A 21,467-nucleotide genomic window follows, 5' to 3' on the forward strand; every position below is an offset into this window, starting at 1 on the left:
CTGGCAGCGTCAAGCTGAAAGGAGCCCAACACGCTGCGGAGAAAAACAGCCCATTTCAGGTAACATCAAAAGCCACTGCAGGACAAGACTTGAAATCCCAAGAACATGACACCGCACATATGTCCTGTCTTAGAGCTGCACTGCAGTCCCCTGACATGCACAGAGGCCAGAGACTTCAGCTGCTGGAATGTAATGCCTCATTTGGTTAAGCTGGAGATCGCCTAAGTGAGGACACGGGTCGTAACAGCAGCTGCCAGATCTTCCCTCCAGGCTGAAGTCCTCTGCTCGGAACAGAGGGGGAGAGGGAGGGTAGCATGGCACGCTGACCTGACACAGCCTGTCCTCTGCCAGTTTGCTCCATCCCTACCCTGAAATGCCCTGGAAACACAAGGGATGGACATCAGCCTTCAGGACCCACATCCAAATTATTTTGTAACAACAAACCCAAACCAACAGGACAACCGAAGGCAACTGCTGTCAGGGAAGGCCCAAAACCACACCACCTCTTGTGTGGATGCTAAGATTTTGAGCTCTACTGCAGCAAATACCACAGCACCACTCGTGGGGTTATCCAAGACACACCACCATACTGGCTCTGCCCAGGCACTTGCTGTCTCCCCCCCAAGCCCCCCCCCCTAGATTTACACACCACTTGCCCAAGCTGAGCAGAGTCAGAGCAAGCCAGAAACAGGACAAGCATTTCAGAGCAGAAGCTTGCACAGAACGAGAGGAAAGGGTGCTGAATTCCCTCCTATTTAACTGCTAGGAAGGGAGGCAGGAGGGCTTAAGGATTAATAATAGAAGATATTAAAAAATAACTCCAGAGTTATTTTAATAAGCATCTAGAAAACCCCTCCTAGCACATGCTTTTGAGTCTAAGTGGTACCAGAGTCAATATTAGAAGTCTGTGTTCATCAAGACACATTAATGAATATATATTTTCCTGACAATTAACAACAGTGACTTAAAAATACTGCACTTTATTCACATTAACTCACATTAGCGAGCTGGAGACAGAGGGGTGCGTAGTGCTTCACACACCCCCAGCTCCACCATGACAACATTTCAGTCCACAACACAAGGTTCTCAGTATCTTTTCACCATCTTTCTTGTACACACAGTGACAAAGCCCACATTGGCTGCTTCACCTGGAAGGCTCCTGAAAACACACATGCAGGGAACAAGCAGAGAAAGGAGCTCTGCCTGATCTATGACAAAAGATGAGATGGTTTCCACACTCTACTGACCTACAGAGGCCATGTTTAGCCAAGCAGAGTTCATTAATGAACACAGACAGAAAGAAAGCACATGAACCTTTTAACAACGAACAAAGCACAAGACTCCAGTCAGCAAGGCCAAGGGTATTGCAGCTCACACTGCTTAAAGCAGGGCTGCACTCCATCTGCAGAGCTACTCTCAAAGACCTGCCACACCAGCATCCCTCTGTAGCTGCCTGAAACCAGAGGAAAGGACTCAGGAGTAAGATTCCTCATGTAGATTTAAGATCTATGTTTCTTCCAACTCTGTCCCACAAACATGACCTAAATCCAAAGGCTACAACCACCGTGTGAAGTAGCAGGCCAGAGCCTTGCACTAACAACACCCTCAGAGCCATCAGCAAGGGAGACACTTGCATCTGTCCATAAGCCATGTCCACTTAGAGCCCAACACCGACTGCTGCCAGCTCCAGCCAGCCAGCCCAGCTCATGCTGCTCTGGTCCCTCACTGCACCCTGTTCTAACTGTATGCACTGACAAAAGTAACCAGCATGACTTCATAGCTGGACTCGATGATGCTTATAGGTCCCTTCCAACTCAGTACATTCCGGGATTCTACAGCTTCATGTCCTTTGCACTAGGATGAAGGACATCCATTAATCCTTTGCACTCCACAGGTCACTCTGACTTACCTTAAGGGGGCTTTTAAGGGGCCCTGGCTGAAGTAACTCATGCATTAAGATTCTGAAAACCCCAATCAAACAAAAAAGCCTCCAAGCTGAATACCCTAGGAAGAGGCAAGACCTTTAAACATGTTAAAAACAAATTTAGCAGGCACAGCAGCCAATGCTTTAGGCATACTCTCAGGTTCTTCCTTCTAAGACAAGCAGACCCATTTCCTAGGGCAGATGTTATGTATTTTCAGGGCTGCCCCTCTGTTACTGCAGGAGGGTATTACACACTGCAGTGAAGTTACAGTGCACAGGACTTATTCACATGCACACAGCTTACCCCACCTCAAGAACAAGGCAGTGTGACTGGGCTGAAAGACTACAGAAAAAGGTTTCAAAGCCCCCCACACCATTTATAAGCATTTAGCTACCAGGCAACTCTCAGCTCGTCTGATTTTCACAGGGCAATGGCAGAAAGCTGGCTGTAGGTATTCAAGGAAGCCTGAAGGTCAAGAAATTAAGAACAAGGCTTTGCAAGCCTCATGAAAAGAGGCTCCAGTATCTTTCATCACAAATTACCATTCTAACCAGCGCTCTGACAGCCAGCGGCTCCATCCCCAATGCCGGGTTCGCTGTGATGCCGTGACGTTGCTAGGCAGAGTTGCTAGGCAAAGGCACACATTCAACAGCTCAACCGCGGCTTCATTACAGGGCAGCCATGGCAGAAAAAGGAAGGGAAGGAAAAAACCCACCTTGGTTTTAGAAAGATACTCAGAAATTTCTCTAAACGTTAAGCAGCTAGTTGACCGAGCTGGGCACTATCACAGACAAGCCAGCTTGCTACTGTGTGGTGCCACTAAGAGTCATGATTAGTATTCTTCCTTCACAATATTCACGCTGCTGGTGTTCAGGGACATCATCATTTGGGGGTTTCTGCTGAATTGTGGCCATTGCAGTATGTCCAGGGAACTGGTCTCGAAGAGGCAGCAGGGGAGACAAGGGAAAGGGCATCCCCAGGTGGGACTGTTAGCAAGGAGCCTTACACACACAACTCAGACATGAATTTTGGCCTCGGGCCTCTTAGCAGCAGGGCTCAGATGATGAGCCCACCAGTAACGTTTTAACCCAAGCCAGAGGCTGCAGGTGTTCCACACATCTCCAGGACACAGGATGTGGCCTCTTCTTTCCAGCACTAGAAACAGGAACAGACAGACACTCGTCCATCTGCTTGGAATCAAGTCTTTTATCTAGATGACACAGTATGAGCCACCTCCAGGACCAGAAGGACAGGATGCTGCTTAAACACCAGTAAGAGAAAACTCAGAACAAAGGTTAGAGCCACGATGAGTCATTAATACAAAGAGCAGATAAACAAACAAGCATCTGGAGAAAAAAATCAGTAATGGGGTCTATCATTGTCTGACAGGCTGCTCACCACTCACCTGCAACACATCTTAAACAGAATATTCCAGAGTACATCACCCAGACCCACTTAAAAGTGCAGTTTATTCTTCTAACACCTGCTGGAATGCAGAGAAGAGTTTCTGTGCTGGGAAGAGGGAGATTCGCAGCTTTATCAGGCAGTATTTCTGCCATTCAGTATATGGAAGCAAGAGCCTAGGCAAACAGGTACAAACACGGGCTTACAGAATACCAAGATCCCTGGACCAGTCAATTACAGCAACACAAAAACCTATCAAGCAACTGGGAGTTTCACACCCATGCAGCCTGCACTGTTAGAGGTCACCTTGAAGCATCCTCTGCCATCCGGTCATTAGGGATGCAACCCCCTGAAAACCACTCCCAGATCTGTGAGAACACAAGACCCCAGACTCATTTATGACAAGTTGCTGGGATAAACACACAAGTCAGCACACTGAGAAGCACCAGCCATGGCAGTGAGTCAGACACACACACACTTCTGCTCCTCCCATTTCAAGGCAGCACCAGCACTAGTGTACCTCAGACAGGCTGCAAAGATACCAAGATCACAGTGTCAGGGGTTGGAAGGGACCTCAAGAGATCATCGGGTCCAACCCCCTGCCAAAGCAGGGTCCCTAGGACATCCAGATGGGTCTGGATTATCTCCAGAGGAAGAGACTCCACAACCCCCTGGGCAGCACGAGAAGTTCTATTCAGATAGAAGAGACCAGCATCCTGCCCTTAGAGCACACTTGGGTTTATCAGTTAACAGCCCTCACCACACCACTGAGTGACCCTGGACAATTCCTGCTTCACTTCCCCATGAACCCCACTGCTGGCACACGGAGCCTGTTCTCACCCTGTACCCGAGAGACTTCCTGCCCACATCAACCACATGTCTAACACTGATCTATTCTGACAGCAACTACAAGCAATGCCTCTTGTGATCACTAATACCCCTGTTCACAGCTCAACATTCTTCACACCAAGTGGGATTTCACGAAACAGAAGAGGCACAAAAGCCTTCGGAAGGCTGGTCTGGCTCCGCTTCCAGCGTGCCACACCACACACAAGACTTCCAGAGGCTACTGTGGGACTGGTTCAGACAGGTCAGACAAGATGCAAAACCAGCAACTGAGGGTCAATGTTCACAAGTCCAGCTTCTAAGTTTTGAGCCTTTAACATACTGACAGACAGCTGGGCCTGTGCTCAAAGTCCCAGCAAGTAACATGTTGAGTGTTCTTTGCCAGCTCAGGTCTCTGGAGTTTGTTTTCTGTAACTGCATCCACTATTACAGGCGTTCATTTCAGAAATGCAGAGATACAGCAAGTGGCTACAAATGTGAAGCACATGCAGGGACATGAGTTCAGGTGCATGAATGCAGAGGTAAAACATCACAGACTCAGGTTAGCACACACAGTCTCCTTCCAGACTGGGCAATCACACCACATCATCCCATTTATAAATACATTCGCTTTCCCCTCCTGTACCTCACACAGAAGATTTGCATTTGAGCCTTCCCACTCTGGTGTCTGTAAACATGATTCTAATTTCCAGGCTAAAATTAATTCATGATCAGTTTACGCCCATTTGTTTTCATACCAAGGCTTGCTTTCTGGTAGGTTAAACAGTCCTTCTCCCTGTTTTGTTTTCACCTGGCCTTGATGTAGTTATAGAGAATAATTAGATCCCCCTGCAAACCTGTTTGCAAGGCTAAACAAGCCCCATGCTCTCACTCCAACATTTACCCACCATTCCTCTGATCGCCCCCCGCCAACCTCAACCCATTTCAGTTTATTTCTCCCTGTGCAAAAGACACCAGACCACTCCAGTCCTTCCAATCAAGGGTCCTCAATACCTTATAAAATATTCTATCAACTCTTTTCTCATCTCTGCTGGAAAAATCCACTGGAGTTGCCAACACACATATTGAAGCTTGGGATTCATAATGCAAAAAAATCAGTTTTCTGATTGCTCTTGGTGGAACTAGATTTCCTGAGTGAAGTTTAAACTAAACACTATACAACCTTCATGGTCCTAACAAGCTTAAACAACCAGGTTTCCTGAAGCTTGCAACAGTTCTGCCCCTCACAAGTGGCTGCTCATTAACAACCTGAGGAACAGGCATTATCTGCAGAAGGTCACAGCTGCATAATCCCCAATGAAACTGGGAACCCTGCACAGACCATCCACTATTTGGAACCATTTGCTCCTCTCAGAGAAGCACCACAGTTATCCCAACGTTCAGCCAGAACAGCCTCTTCTCCAGGGATGCTATTTCCTCCCTTCAAAACTTTCTCTTTCAAAATTGTCTCTTAATCAATTTTGACTGCTCCCTTAGCGCCACGACTCTTCAACATAGCCATTGTCAGCATAATAATAACACCAAGCACTTATATAGCTATTTCCATCTTCAAAGCACTTCACAAGCATTAACCAATTAATGCATATTCTTCCCATGCTGTCTCCAGCGTGAGCAGCATCCTCCCTGGGTTTTCCATCTGACTTCCCAGCTTTCCAGCTGCCCCAGTATCCTCTAACTGCACCTCACCACCAGGCTCCTTGGGAGTATTTCTGCATTCCATTTTGAAGCAAGCCAGGAGTGCTGCATCCTCCTCTGGCCCTGCATTACACCATGCAAGCCTCCACACACTTCCTAACTGAAACCAAGGCTGAGCCTAAGCAAACACAGTTTAAGACATGGTTAAGGTACTACCCTCACACTTGGTTTGATGCTGGGCTCACGGCCAGGCATCAAAAGAAGTCATGCACTTCCTTTGCTTAAGACTTCACAAAACCAAAGTAAATTCACCCAAGGGCCACAAGTCCCTTCTCACAAGGAACTTAAATGGACCAGATTTACAGACCTTTTTTTATTATAACCTAAGAAGCACAGACAGATGCCTTGTAGCCTTTACAAATACACCTGAGTTTCTTTGCAGCTAACATATCCTCTTATAAAACCCCACTGGGCAAGTATACACTTATTTAGGCATCTAAACATCCTTGCAAATCTTGCCCCAGGAGCCTGAGACTCAATGAAAATGTTCAGGATGATTCAAAAGCTTCTTAAAATTTTACTCTTATTTTCTCTCCGCATCTGTAGAATGAACATACTGAAGATTTAATGGTTCCCCACCAGTCCAGACGTCCATAAAAAGGACACAGGGCAAGTGTGGGTTCCTGCTACGTCTGATTCCCAATATCTGAATTTTGGGAAGCTTTATCTGTCTCACACAAGTTTGGTGCTTCACCTGGCAGTTTATCTCAAGTCATGACTGAAATGAAATCTGAGGAAAGCAGCTAATTTGATGAAACACAAACCCCTCCATGCAACTGGTCGCCGCTCATAAGCAGCATTTTTTTAAGTCAGTCTCATTTATACTGTGCTAATTATGATCTCAAAAATAAGTTTTTCAATTTGTATTTCAATTATTTCCCAGTAAAACAGTATTTGCATGTAAATGGCTTATCTGTTGCACTCAAACACACTCATTTTCATCTCAGGTGTTAGGACTCCTTTATCTCAAAAAAAGTGTAGGAAAGGTGAAATAAGGTTCAAGGTGAAATCCACCCCTCAAATCACAGCAAAAGCCTAATTTAAAGATTTCCTCACGATAAATTTTCATTGTTAGCCTCTTCCCCCTGTTCCCAAATCCCTATCACCAGGGAAAGACTTATAAGTAGCTGCAATTTCATTTGCCATTATTAGTCATGAAGCTGTGTGTCCATCTGTAAAGTTCAATGCTCCCTCAAGGCCAGTGAGAATGGAACTTGCTCCAAGAGACATCTTTGACCCAGCCACAAATCTCATCTCGCTAGTACTTTAGAAGACCTCAGTCCCTGAAATTCTCACCATACAAACCATTTTGTCATGACACTGATAGATGAGAACTGAGAGCTTAAAGAGAACACTACAGTGGGCATCAGAGAATCACAGGGCTGGGAAAGACCTCTAAGATCATCAATATGGATATATTCTTCTTTAGAAATAAGTTTGCAGGGTTGCAAGTGTTTTTTTTCCTCCACACCATGCTTACACTTCTAGCTTGTATCTGTAAATACCAGAGTAACCTGGGTATTTCATGCAGTTGTAGCTACAGAGACAGCACAGAAGTTCCTCAAGTCTCTACATGCTCCTGGTAGTGGCAAAAGGCCCACCATCCCCTTCTAGTACCCAGAAGGGCTCCAAACAGGAGACACACAGAAGTTCTGTAGAAAACACACAAGAACCAACTTCAAATAACTCCACTTATGAGAAGCTCTTCACTATCACAACTCTCACGTCCCCACGCTCTCTATTGAGAGATGTAATGTGCATTTCTGAGTGCTTTGAGATCTTCCAACAAAACCCTCTGCCAGGCATTTGTATTACAACAGCTCGAGCTTGTATTATCCTATTTGAATTACAAAAAAAGAGGCAAACAGAAGACAATTTCTCCTGGGAATTTTTGTTAGGATATAAATCCAATTTTTACTTCATTCTGTTAACAGCACTTTCACATTCACTTCCTTTAAGTATTGCTGCACTTGATATTTATTGCCTATTGCCTACTTGTCACCTTGAGCAACGAATGAAAGTCACCAGAAGTTGCTGGTACACAGAAAAGCCTACAATTCACTTCACCCAATGGGACAATAAAAAACTCAAACACAAAACCCCCCAACAAAACCCACTACGTGCCCTATGCAATAAATAACTAGAAAACCTTTCTAGCATTATCTGTAGAAGGTGAAGCATTTCCATTATATCAAAATTTTCAGACCCTTTCAACATTAGTTTCACACACACAACAGCTAAAACCGAGTTCTTAACACTATCAGCTACAACACCACACGTCCCTCTGTCCAAACATCATCTTGGCAACTGATGGATGCTCTGATACTGCACAACCAGACTTATTTTTATCCTATTGATCCCATTTACAAAAATCCCCATGCCAGGTACCAATCTACCACAAGCTGTACACAAATATTCCTCCTGCCTGCTGTGGATCCATCTACTCGTATGCAAAGTCCAAGTCATTTCCACAGTTTCTGTATCCTGTGACCTCCATCCACGTATAACTAAGAAAAACCCCTCAGAACTTATACCCATTAACATTATATCGCTCTATTTTGGTTTTCTTTCACCTCCTCCATCTATTTAAAACCTCATTTTCACCCTCAGACATATTCTATTTAATCTTAGTTTTCAATCCCAAAAGCAGATCAATACCTTTCTTCTTCAATCTACATAGCTCTCAATCAAAGAGTTAACAAGGGGTAAATTGAATCGACTTGTAGGTTCAAATTGGGTATTTTTTGTGAAAAGTCTCATTTGCTAACTGCACTCATGGAAAAGAAGAGAACAAGCCACCCCATAACAGCAACCCATGCTGGATTGCTGGGCACAAAGCTCATCATTCATTCTCTAGTTTGAGCCTGTCCCAGCACTTCATAGGAACAAGTGACAGACTATCATAAAACATTCTTTTCTGGAGCACTTTAAATCCAGTGAAATGAACTTGCTCTTCCTAAGGCGGCTTTGAACTGCTTCAGCTGTTTGTGGAGAGGTGGGAACAGCATGGGCCTCCGTTATTTTACATCTTCAGTCTTGCCAAGGTGAAGAAACCAGCGCCGTATGTGCTACTAAAAGAAGATCCCTTGGTGTATGAGGCACCCATGTCAAAGCACAAGAGGATCTGTCTTCATGATGAAGATCCAAAAACCTTCACTTCATGCCAGAACAGCATCCCTGTGCTTTGGCTCCAGACCTTAACCAAGACACTGCCTGCAGCATGGAGACTATTCCACACACTGGTACCTCAGCCCAACAGAACCTGAGACATCTTCTTTTAACCTATTTTTGTTAAAACACCCTAACCAAAGGGCAGCAGCCCCAATCCAGGTGTTTTGCCATCCATGAGGAGCCACTCCATTTGCACAGCAGGGTAGCCCAGCCTGCAGAAATGGAATTGGAGCCCTCAGGAGAGGGGGCAACTCTGGGAGGGGTGGCATAGAAGTGGCACGTGGTTCCCCCTTGATCGCTCCTGGACTGCTGCCTTCAGAGGGCATCTCAAGCCCTACATTAGAAATCAAGCCCCAATGTCATCAGGGACAAATCCCCTATCCTTGAAATTCTTACTATATCTCAGCAGGTGGCCTTTATTTTAATATTAACAGAGTCCTTTCCTAAGTCATGCTTAACTCCAATGAGATCATCCCAGGACAGTTGCTGACAGATGTCCAGTGTCCGCAATCAGTGCCTAACCTCTCCTAATGGAGACAAAGCAACAATAGAGGGATATAAACAATATGCTGCACAATGCAAGTAGCATCTTTAAAAACAGCATCGGCTTTGGAAAAGCACCAGGCTTCATTATCCTTCTGAAGGAGGAGATTTCCTCCCAGAAAGGAAATCTCTTTTTCTTGGTATTATTATTCAGTGTATCAAATGGGAAATGAACCCTGAATCGTGCCTTTGTTAGGGAAGAAATGAGCTTCCATTTTCTGTACTCCAACTTGGCTTTAACCACTCACCAGTGTCTGTCTAACAAAGGCCCAGATCCTCCTCTGCCCTCCAGCCACGAGAAGAGGGAGGAAGCCTGCTGAGGGTAAGGAGCTACGGAAGCACGGAGGAGGCAGGGCTGGGAACAGAGACCCAGAGCATCTTCACATTCTCAATCCACAAGACCAGCTTTTCTGCAAGATGCTTCAATTGCCAGCTAGCACTGCTTGCTTCAGAAGGAGAGGGTAGAACAGTCCTTCCAGGCACGTAGGTCTCAGGAGTTTGGGAACACACAGAGGTAGGAAGGCTCACATGCTGTTAGCCCTCTGCCCATTACAGCACAGCACCACACTCCCCACAAGTTCTGCAGCGAGCTTTCTACGAGCGAAAAGCCAAGTGGGACATGAAGGAGATGCACTCATCCAGCTTTTCCTCCACCTCAGGCCTTCTGGCTCCAAAAGCAGTGACATGGATGCCATAAAAAATAAAATTAAACTCTGCTTCTACTAGTTTAACTAAAAAGCCAACTGCTAAGCAGCTTGTAACAGGCACCATTAATCAGGAAACAAGTTCTCTATCTGATCTCTGCCATCACCAGTGTTTGCCCCTCCAGGCAGAAAGCTGAAGCTCACACATTTAAGCAACTCCTTCAAGCCAACAAGTCTTCAGCAGGTTAAAACCTGAAGGTCCAGACCCTCCTCTCCACCAAGACCCTGCTCTTGCTGAAGACCAGTATCCAATTCCCTGGTGCTTCTGGCAAATTCTTACCCTGCCACACATCTCCTACCTTCCCATCTCTGCTGGGGGATGATGCTATGCTTCCAAAGGCTGTGCTGCAGTCTTTGGTAAGAGGCACAAATGTGGATCTAAGCACAAACCCCATGCAAGTGATACAGCATAAATTACCAAAGGAGCTGAACAAGCTGTGCAAATACTTGCTGGAACAGAAACTGCATTTCATTATTTCTCCTGACTTTTTTTTTTGCCACAAATACTTTGCTACTTGGAGTTCAGTAGCAGACAGACAACTTTCACCTCAATGTCATTCACAATTAATCCCAAATTGTACATGAAATGGTTGAATTCACTTCATGCAATCAAGGGAGAGAACCAAGAGCATAAAACTTGTGTAGCTAATCAACCTAGCGCAATTTTTATCTGCTGAAAGCTTTTCACAAACACCCTAAGATCTCTCTGCAGAATAAATCTGTAAATCACTTCAGGATTTCACAAACTCTACTTATCCCCATTTTACAGATGGGGAAGTGAAACGATGGCAAGGACTCACATCCTCAAGGATATGCAAGTACCACAGCCATGGAAAGAAGCAAGAACTGGCTTTAATGACTTCAGCAAGTCAAGACAAGAGAGCGTGCCAGTCACAGGAGAGCCCTGAACCACAAAATCCCCAGTTGTGGTTAACTCTCTAGCTGTGATTAACTCCTCTTCCTCTATTTCAGTACTTCTTGCATCTTCTAGTACAACCAGCTCTGTGCACAGATGGGGTCGGGATCACCAGGCTGTGAGGATGGTTTGGTGGAAGGGCCTGTTGGGCTGCATCTCCCTGAACTGACAGCCAAGCAGCAGCTAAATTCTTAACGCTGGAAGAAACAGAGGTGGCAGTAAGGCAGATGGATGAAACCCAAATAAAGCCGTTTCATTAGGACAGAATAGACTTAACATTCCAGAGAGCTAGTGCAAGCCAGAGGCCAGGAGAACCAATCTTCTCTTTCTTTTGTTTTAAAATGTTCTGAAAGACACCTTTATTTGATATTCATTGTTGTTTTATCTGCCTTGAAATGGGAACTGCAGACATTTTGATAAATGGATTGAGAAATTGTTCTGTTTCAGTGTAACTACTGTAAAATGCCTTCACATCCCTACTGCAGATACAGCTCAGTCCTCATCTGCAGGGAGAAAGTGACAAAAAACATCTCTGGGAAGCAACAGCGTGGCATTTCTGTGCCACTGCTCAGCACGCAGTGACACACAGGAGAGAGAGGACTGGAAACTGTTCCTTGCTCTGCTAGCAACCTGCTGCATGACCTTGGGCAAGCCTTGCTGCATCTAGCTCTGCCTCAGAGGGAAACATCTCTGGGCACAGACTAGTTCTGCCCAGCAGCTTCTCTTACAGGGTCAGTAAAGAAGCAGGAGCAGCAACACCTCCTTACAGGGAGGGAAGGAAAAATAATTGCCAGCAAGGTATAGAATGCTGCTAATCTCCTCCTGATTAGGGATGGAGAGAAGGAGCTGCCTGTCAAGGTCCCCAAGGAAGACAGATGCCAGTGAAGGCATCTCCTGAACCCCATGAGTTCCTAAGACAGATACCAGAGAGGGTTGAGGTACCAGCACTTGGCTGCAGCTCCAGCCTACAAATCCTGCACAGCACCACTCTTACCAAGGCCACTCTGATGTATGTGAAGGATAAAGCTGGTTTCTGGAGGAACTGTGTTCCTGTTCTCATGCATTGTCCTTAGACAAACCTGCCTTTTCACACCACTCTAGACACATAAGGACCACTGCACATGAATCTGAGAACACCACTCTATAAACACACTAATACAGGTCTTCCTTCAGGTCCCATTCCCCTTCCTTCAACTCTAAATACCTGCTTCCCCCAAACCTAGGCCACCAGTTCATTTTCAAGTAGGTTTTTGCAGTTAATAATGGGGAAAGGCTTTTTATTTTTTAAATTACTGCCCTATCACACATCTCCCTGGCAACCACAGCTCCAACCAGACCTCAGAGTCTTGCAACTTCTCCTCTTCCAGTGAAAGTCTCAGGTCATCGTATCTTACTCCACAATGACTCTGACCTCTTGGAAATTACCAGCAACACTGACAGCCCCCAGTTCTCTTTCCATCCAGCAGACAACACTGGTACACACACAAAAACCAGACAGGTGGATTATTACTACAGTGATAAGTCTGTAGCTCACCTGGAGAGAGAATGGCTGCAGCCACCACTGCAAGGGGCTGAGCCAGGGAACACACCTGATACTGGGGAGAAAGAACCAATGCTCTACAACTCATGGTGAAATCACATTAAAAAGGGGGGGGGGTAAATCTCAAGCACCCTCTTTTCCACTTTAATGCAAGGGAAGTATAAAAAACACCTCTACATATAAGCTCCCTGCAGATACTGTCTCCATTCTGGCTGGCTGTGTCCATGGCAGCAGCAAAGAGACTGAAACAGAGTTAATTTGATTTCTTTAATCAATGGGATTTTCCCAATTACACATTAACCACTATCAGATCAGCCTGCCACTGCATAGCATGGCAGAAGCACATCTATTTTGCAGATTACTGCACTGCATCATGTTTATTGCAAGCAAAGTACATCCATTTCCATAATTCTACTGCACTTCACTCCTCCAGGAGCATTGTGTAAACACACAAACTGTGGGTGCTACTATCACTTTTTTTAATCTTTGCATCCTGATTTTCTTTGAAAGCCACACAAGTGCCTACTACTCAAAGTGCCTACTACTCCAAGTAGGCACTCACACACCACAGGAGGCTTCACAAATAACTTCAGAGTTGCATTGAAAGCACAAGAAGCAGTTTCCTGCTCCTTTGCCAAGAACCAGGCAACAAAACAGGAGAAGGGGTCTTGAGGTTATGGGTGAGAGCAGCCTGTTTTGCTCTGCTGCCAGTTCCCCAAATGACCCTGTGCACGTTGGTCGGGGAAGTGAGTTGCTGCCACCCAGGAGGCAGGTCCCTGGGCAGCCCCGGGGGGGTCAGGTGGCACAGGGCAGAGCTTCCCCCATCCATCTCTCTCCACTGGAGCACAGGGAACACCACAGCAGCAGGAAAGCGTGGTGGAAAACAGCTTGTACATAGCTTCTAGGGATGATGCTGGGCTGGCAACAAGAGTATTTTACCCACCACATCCACAGCCCCCTTCACTTCCTATCAGTGGTAAATGCAGAGTCAGAGTGCTTTATGAGGAAAGCCCTTTAATTCTCTGTTTGCCTCTACTGGAAGAGAGGTCAGATGTGTTGGACGGTATCATACAGCCCTCACTGGCTGGACTTATGCTGTATTAACTGGACTGTAATACTCAGGTGATAAGTATTTAGTGTAGATATCAATTCTCAACAAGAATATTGAGGGGAAACATTTCAATAAGCAGCAATACACAGGCCATTAAACTATCCTGCTAGACTATGAAAGCCATTAACAGGCAGGACTGAGGAGGTCACCTCCACTCCTATCACTGCTCAGGGTGGAACAACAAATCTTTCCTGGTATTAAATCCCATTAACGCCTGACACTGTTCACCTTCCCATCATTCACCTGCACCCACCAAGGCTGCATCTGGATATTGGAGCCAACAGGTAATTACAATACCTCTGACACTTTTGGCCACTGCATGTGTCAAATGGACAACTTAATGCTGGACTTCCCAGTTCAAACAACCTTCCTTACTCAACCATTTCTTTTCTGTAGCCTTTACAAGTGAAGTCTCATCTTTCCTCTTGCATTTGGATTTTCCCACTTTCCACTGGGCAAAAGGCTAATTCACATCATATTCACAGTATTTCTGAACCTCCCAACGCATGGAAACATGTAGGATAGTAGAGTAGTACCAGTTAAAATCCACTCAGCTAAACGTAGCTGTTACAACAGCAGTAGAGCCTATGAAAAATTATTCCAGCCCTACATCTCACAAAACCTTTGGTAAAAACAGAGTTGGAAAGATTTCTCCTGTAATACTATGGGCAGAGAGGTATCTATCAGAGTTTCCTCCTCAAAAGAGCTATACCAGCTATACGCACACAATATGCCTCTTCACTATGCATTGAGGTGAAAGCAGAAGGTCCAAGGCTTTCCTGCACAGTCCTAAGAACAGATGTAGGTCTAAATCCAGTACTGGGCTGGCCAGAGACCTACTCATCCTCTCCAGCTCTACAGAGGATCCTTGTGTCAGGCCATCTCAGGGCTCAGCTGTGTGTGACAGGAGCAGTGATGAGACTCACCCTTCAGCCCGCTCTCCCCAAGGGCTGTACTGCAAAGGCTGGATGCTACAATCAGCATCACAGAGGCTCCTGCCTGACCTTCCCCCAAACCTAGCTAACCCTGAACATCGTCATCACAATTTCCCCTGGTCAAGATCCATGCCAAACGTAAGCAGGCTTTGGGGGGGGCTCAGCAGGAACAGACACAGCTGTGAAATGTGGCATTTCAAACAGGTGGCCTCTCAGGAGCCAGTGCAAGGCAGCAAACACCACACACTAACCCAGCAGTTGCGCATCCTGGGGCACAGGTAGAAGCAGTTGATAACACCTGAGGCAGGAGGAAGAGTATTATTCTTCACTTGTCCCTGAGAGGGGATTAATCGAGGCAGCCACTTCCACATAGGGAAGGGTCTTCCGTGCAGCAGGGGTACTACCAATCCCCTGATAAACAGCTCGACTACACCCTGAACCCCAAAACACCCTATGAAACAGCATTATCTGCTGGGATCCATGGCAGACTGCCTGGCTCACAGTCCCTGCACCCATTTTGACAAGCGCCTTCTTTTGACAGAAGCTCCTAGACAACTGGAAGGCAGCCACTGAGGATCAGCTGAGCAGACATCCACCTCTGTACCAGTGCAGGCTGGCTCGGCTGGGAACCATCAGCCAGCTGAATACAAAATTTCCCTAGGAGGGATCTGACATGACAGAGGCTGAGTTCAGTGGCAAGGAAAGCTTGAGCTTAGATGTTCTTCAGCAGCACTGAGAGGCCACGACATAAAATATCAAAAGAAAAATATATAAAGTCAGTGACAAGCAACAAACAATTGTACAGCAGAGGAAAGGCTCCTCCACCCCTAATGATGAACCTGAACCGGTAGAAGACCAGCAAGCCAAAAGTGAAATTGCTTGCCTGCAGTGCCACAGCACAAACTGGACTCAGACCCAGCCACCATGCAGCAGCCTTCCTAGCAAGGGCTCCTCTTCCCCAACCCTTCCCTACCCATCGTCATGGGTATGTACTCCATGGAGGAAAGCATACTGAATTTGGATGTCCTCCTCTGTGAACTCACAGCCGTGCACACCAGCGTGAGAAGAACAAAGTACATTCCTTCACTACACTCCAGCCAAACCCAAGGGCTGCGTGGCAGCCCAGCCTCACACACACAGGCACATAGCAGGGGAAGGATCAGGCCCTATTCCCATCCACCTGCATTACCACACTGCCAAGTGCTGAAAACCAGCAGATGAGATGACATCTCTCCCCCAGGTCAGGGAGGCAGGTACAGCAATGCCCTCTGTGTTCCCAACCTCCCTGAAGACCAAGGGGCCAGCCTGATCCCAGGCAGAAAGAGCTGCACCCTCTCAACATCTGCACCCTCTAAATGCATTCAGTGAATTACTCCTTTCCAATAACAAAAGCAATAGCAAGGCATGGATGAGCACATGGAATCATTCAATCCATTTAGCACTGCTACACCCGCTGCTTCAGCGCTGATAAGAGGACTCCGATCGAAACAATATGCTCAGCTATTGCCATAAAATACTGTAGTTTCATCATATGCCACAATCAAATGTAATCAGGTTGGTGACTATTCACTTCCCTCCCTCCTACAGAAAAAAAACCCCACATCTATGCAACACTTCAGAGAATTAGTATCTCACACCCTTACCCCTTAAACACACACTCAAATCACCCAGCATTTCACACTGAGGTCCCTTCCCTGGTAGACTAAGTGCCCCCAAACCACTCTTCATCCTGTGGAGAGGTAAGGCAACAGAACAGAACGGAAGGATGATTTAATACATAACACACATCATAATTCATAAACACCCTCCAGAGGGAGAGTCTACCAAAAATATCTTCCCATCAAGAAAAATGAAAGTCACTCTGGGTTTGAAGGGATTAGTCCACGTTCTGAGCTGGTGCATCTTTCCATAAGCCAATACAAAACAGGATGCTGACTACTAACACAGTGTGCAAACAGTGGTATCTAGACCTCCTTTGTAATGAGCCTTCAAATGAAGCTGTGTGTGTATATCCACACACACCTGGCTAATACATGGCCCAAACACACCTTCTAGTGCCACTCTGTAGCTAGTTCCCCAGCAGGGAACAGAAAGGAATCCTGCTCCTACAGTCAGAAATACAATTCAGCATCACCACACACGCTGTGTCTCTCTCGGGCCACGCACAGATCACAGTCAGCTCACAAAGACAATTCAGTGTCCTCTGGAAGCCTTCAACACCATCACCATCCTTACTGCACCCTTAAAACTGAAAGGGGAAGCAGTACAGATTACTTCCTCTCCCCTACTCCTCACATACACAAACTTCAGCATACACAAAACGCCACCTTCCCCTACAGCCCAGTCACTTCTTCACACAGCCCAGAGCTGCATCATCTCACTGTCAGACACAGCAGCAGCTGAAGAAAGCCCACACTCTGTGCCTTTTTTAGGGCATTATTGGGCAACAGGACTACTGCCACGGCACAGCTGATGTGATGCCAGGAGGATTTAGTTCCCTCTTAACATGACCAGAACTACTAACCGATAGTTTTACATATACAGCTCTACTGCCACACTATGGGTACTCTTGGTTACTGCTACCCACACAAACCCTGGGAAGGGGCGAGGTTAGAACCCAAGCCTCTTAGGAACTTTGTTCTGAAGAGGTTCAGGATTTGCTCAGCGAAGGTACTGGAAGTCCCAGGCCAGACTTCTTCATGGCATCAGACCCTAAAACCACCATGGGCTCTGCAAAGGGTGGGTCCATTCCCTCCCTACACAGTCACAGTGTTCTGGAGACCTAGCAGCAAGCTGCTGATTTCAAAGTTGGTATCTTGCTTTAACAAAACGACTGTTACCAGGATGTCAGTGTGTTAAAAAACAAGGTCTAGGAAGGACAAGCCATTGACCTGTGCCCACAGCTCTGATCAAAATAAACATCTGAGGTCTAGAAAGCTATTGCAGATCTGCTCACAAAGAAAAAACAACACAGAGCACCAACGTCTGGGTGAAGGATCCAGAACAGCACTCAATGCAGAGAGAAAGGGAGCCAGGGGCCTGAGAAGGAAGGGTTATATACTGAACGGGCAAGTAGAGAGAAGCATGGAAGATCTGGTATGAGAGCTTTGAGAAGAGAAGAGGTATAAGCCCCTTCTAGATTAATACCTTACATATTTAATATATACCTTACACATTTAGGTACCTCTGCATCAGTCTACTTCTATCAGAAAAGCGCAACAGAAGCTGCTGGAATGGTCTTTCTCTTGTGGACAGACCAAATGCTCCTGGTGAAAGAAATGGAAAAATATGCACTAAAATAAATACTCAGCCTTAATCAGGGATTGTAGGTTGTTTGGGTGGGTTTATACCCTTCCCTAATAGATACTTCCAGTTTTCAAAACTCTCCAGGTCCACTGCAAGACAACTCAGGAGGAGCTACTGATACCTATTCTGGATTCCCTTAGAGAAAACCTGCCTTATATAATAAAACCAGCATTGCATTTCAAATAAAAGTTTTCAAAACCAACAAAAACCCACCCCAAACAAAACCCAAGCAGCTTTCATACCCATCAACACACAAACACACATTCCTCTAGCCTAAGATACCGCAGACAAGACAAATGTTACTTGGAAACTCTTGGAAATCGGGGCACTGCACAGTGTTGAAGGAAGACACTGCCAAAGACTCAGCTCTCCCACTCTTCCCCCTCCTACACACACATAAGGACAGTCCCTAAATATTGGCTGTTTACACCAGAAATAGATTTGGGTCCTTAGATATGTTTCTGCTACAAGGGCAGATGCGGAAATTAGGGAGGAGACATGAGCAAACTCCCCCCAAATTCAAGTCTTTATGGACTTCAAAGAGAAGAGATTTTTTTTTTGGCCAGAAAAACCCCACATATTTCACCAAAAACATGATGCTGAGGCCAAAGAGCTCATACATAGGAGATAATCAACTTGAAAGACAGAAGGACTAAGAGAAAAACCACTTCCATCTTCATGCAAGGAGCCCTAAATCTATTTTATGGGCGAGCACCAGGGTAGCAAAATATTGAATTAAGATGCAAGGGAAAGACAGAGGGGGGACCGTGCTGGCGTTTTTCACAGTCATCTTGCATACAATACAGCGACCACGCAGAAATGATGTGACCCACCAGAGATGGGGAAGGAGAGCAAATAAAGCCACCTTTTATTATGCCATCGCTTCGAAATTGTTGCTCCCATAGAATACAGATGGCAACTATCCTGTAACAAGGCGACCAAGGTCTGAATATCCTCCGGATTGAACGCCCCAGGGAAGCATGTGCTGACACACAAGTGCATGTACACACACACACACACGCGGAGTGTCACCCCCCCTTCCCAAAGGATTAACAGTGGTCCTTTGATCTATGGAGCAGGAAGAAAAATGCTCCCTAAAGTTGCCAGCTTTCTCCATTACACTTACCAGTCACCGAGACAGCCAGCAGCCCCACGGAGAGCAGCAGCACCCGGCTCCAGGAGCTCACTTCCACCGTCATGAGAGCAAAGATCCCCAATTTCCCCCAGATCCTTCCGAAGCCGCAGCTGCATCCCGGCTTGTCCCATCCCAAGGAAGGTTGCATGTCAAAGGGCAGCAGGAACGGGGCGTGCTGGGGGTTGGCGGTTGGTGATGGGTTTTCCCCCCTTTTTCTTCCCCTTGGCGATTGGGATAGTCCTCGGCTCGGCTGGATGAAGAGGAGAAAGGAAAGAGGAGGAGGAGGAGGAGGAGGAGGGGGGGGGAAAGCAGGTCAGGCTTGTGATTATTTTTTATTATTATTATTTTTTAATTATTTTTTTTCAGCCCAGGAAAGGAAAAAAAAAAATCCCACCGCATGGAAAGGCTCTGAGCTTCTGCAGCTGGAATGAACCAAGTGTGGCAGCAGCTCGGGGAGAGGAGAGGCAGGGAACGGCGAAGAGGGCTGGCTCGTCCCTCCCGGTGCCTGTCTCCGAGCCAGCTCCTCGGCATTACCAGCACACGCTCCCCAGGGATTTATACTTTTTTATTAGCCAGTTGATTAATCGTTCCCATATCTTTATTCTCCTCTTCGCTAAATGCTGGGGAGGGGAAGGAGGGCACGGCTGGCGTGGTGAGGGGGCTGCTCTGCAGCCACCCAGCAGCTCTGCCTCAGTTTTGCAGCCCCAGACCCAGCACCAATCCTCCCACCGGCACCCGCCCCACCACAACCAACAGACCACAGAGGATGCTTTAGCCTTCTATTTATTTTTAACACACACACACTACAGGTTTCTGGTAGAGGAATAAGCCCCCCCCAGCCCCCCATTTTGCCCGGAGCACAGCAGGGTATGTGTGCCTGTGTACATACACACACAGGCAGCAGCTCTGCTATGAAGACATCTGCCAGAGCAATGCAGCCTCCTCCCGGCGCGCCCCCACCCCTTCTCCTGCCTCTGTAAACAACTTGATGGTATCGACACAATTTTTGTGATGAAGCAAATTTTGTTACAAAAACACGAGACCACAAAAGAGCCCCCCCCTCCCCCCTTCCCAGTCTGCGATTTGTCCTCGCGGCATGGATCCCAGCAGCAGAGCAATACCCCGACACTGGGAGAACTGGTCCAGGAAAAGGTATCCTGGAGCTGGGAAAGGCTGTGCCCCCTCTCCAGCCCACAGGCATGATGATGGGCTGGAGCGCTGCTGGCCCTTCGCAGGGCTGGGGAGAGGGGCTTTGCCACCACCCCCCCTTTTTTCCCTTGTTTTTTTACATCTCAGTACATTTGTCCCTGTAGCCGCATGCAAGATGGGGAAAAAAACGCAGCCTGTTAAAGCCACATTCAGGAACTTCATTATCTTGGTAATGATGCTCAGATCTATGGACAAGAAAAATAACTCCAACATGACACCAAAGCTTAAAAAAAACCCTAAAGAGACACCCTCGGATATCCTCCCCCCTTCCCGGCAAGGACCTACTTCAGTGAATCCCAGTGGCTTTGACAGACAAGGAGCAGCCCCTCTCCCAAAAAGCACCGGTCTCGCCTGCGGAGAAGGGGGTGTTTACCAGAGCCAGACTCCCCCCTTCCCCCTCCAGCCCTCCCCCACCCCGCTTTTTCCCGGCCATCGCCAGCCCCTCGCTCCCCAGGGGGGCGACGAGACGAGACGAGGGGGTCGGCGGCGCCGCAGCGCCCGCGGCGGGTTGGGGCCGGGACCGAGCCCCCTCCGCTCCGGCGCCCCCCGGGCTCGCCCAGCCAAAGCGGGTGGCTCAACTCGCCACCCATCCCCCTGCCTCGGTGGTTTGCATTTGCTGCAGTTTCTTGCTGCAAACCCCCCTTCTTCAGCCTTGTTCCGGTTGCCTTGAATGAGCTTATTTGACAGCTAAAAAACAAATTATATCGAGGGCTTGCAAATCTGTCCCTCCACCCTCAAATCAATCCTCTTTCTCACTCACTTTCCCTGTGTCCCCTCTGCATTTCAATCCTTCCACTGCCTACATTGTGAACCGATGCCAAGAGCCAAGGCAACCAGGGCTGTTACATGAAAGAGTTGCTTTATGTCTGTTTAAACTGCAGTGTCCTATTCAAATAGACCTTATTGTTCAAAGGCACGGATCCAAATAGAAAAAGGATCAGAGAACAGGATACCACACTTCACAGCTCCATACATTGGCTTTCCCTCATACAGCTTATTCACCTCGGAGGATCCCCCCATCCCAAAA

At 46.9% G+C, this 21,467-nt stretch overlaps 1 protein-coding gene across 1 annotated transcript in view; it reads right to left on the reverse strand.

Annotated features, from left to right (window-relative positions):
- The window catches only part of CSMD2 (CUB and Sushi multiple domains 2), a gene marked incomplete at both ends in the record, with an annotated part of 270,482 nt that extends 251,103 nt beyond the window's left edge, over positions 1–19,379 (reverse strand). Inside the window, one exon of the mRNA XM_084274397.1 lies at positions 19,223–19,379. Within this exon, the coding sequence (XP_084130523.1) occupies positions 19,223–19,379 (157 nt within the window). The remainder of the gene's footprint in view (positions 1–19,222) is intronic.
- Between the last annotated feature and the right edge of the window lie 2,088 nt (positions 19,380–21,467).

The sequence above is a fragment of the Gallinula chloropus genome, assembly GCF_964237585.1.
Source record: "Gallinula chloropus genome assembly, chromosome: 22".
Lineage (NCBI taxonomy): Eukaryota > Metazoa > Chordata > Aves > Gruiformes > Rallidae > Gallinula > Gallinula chloropus.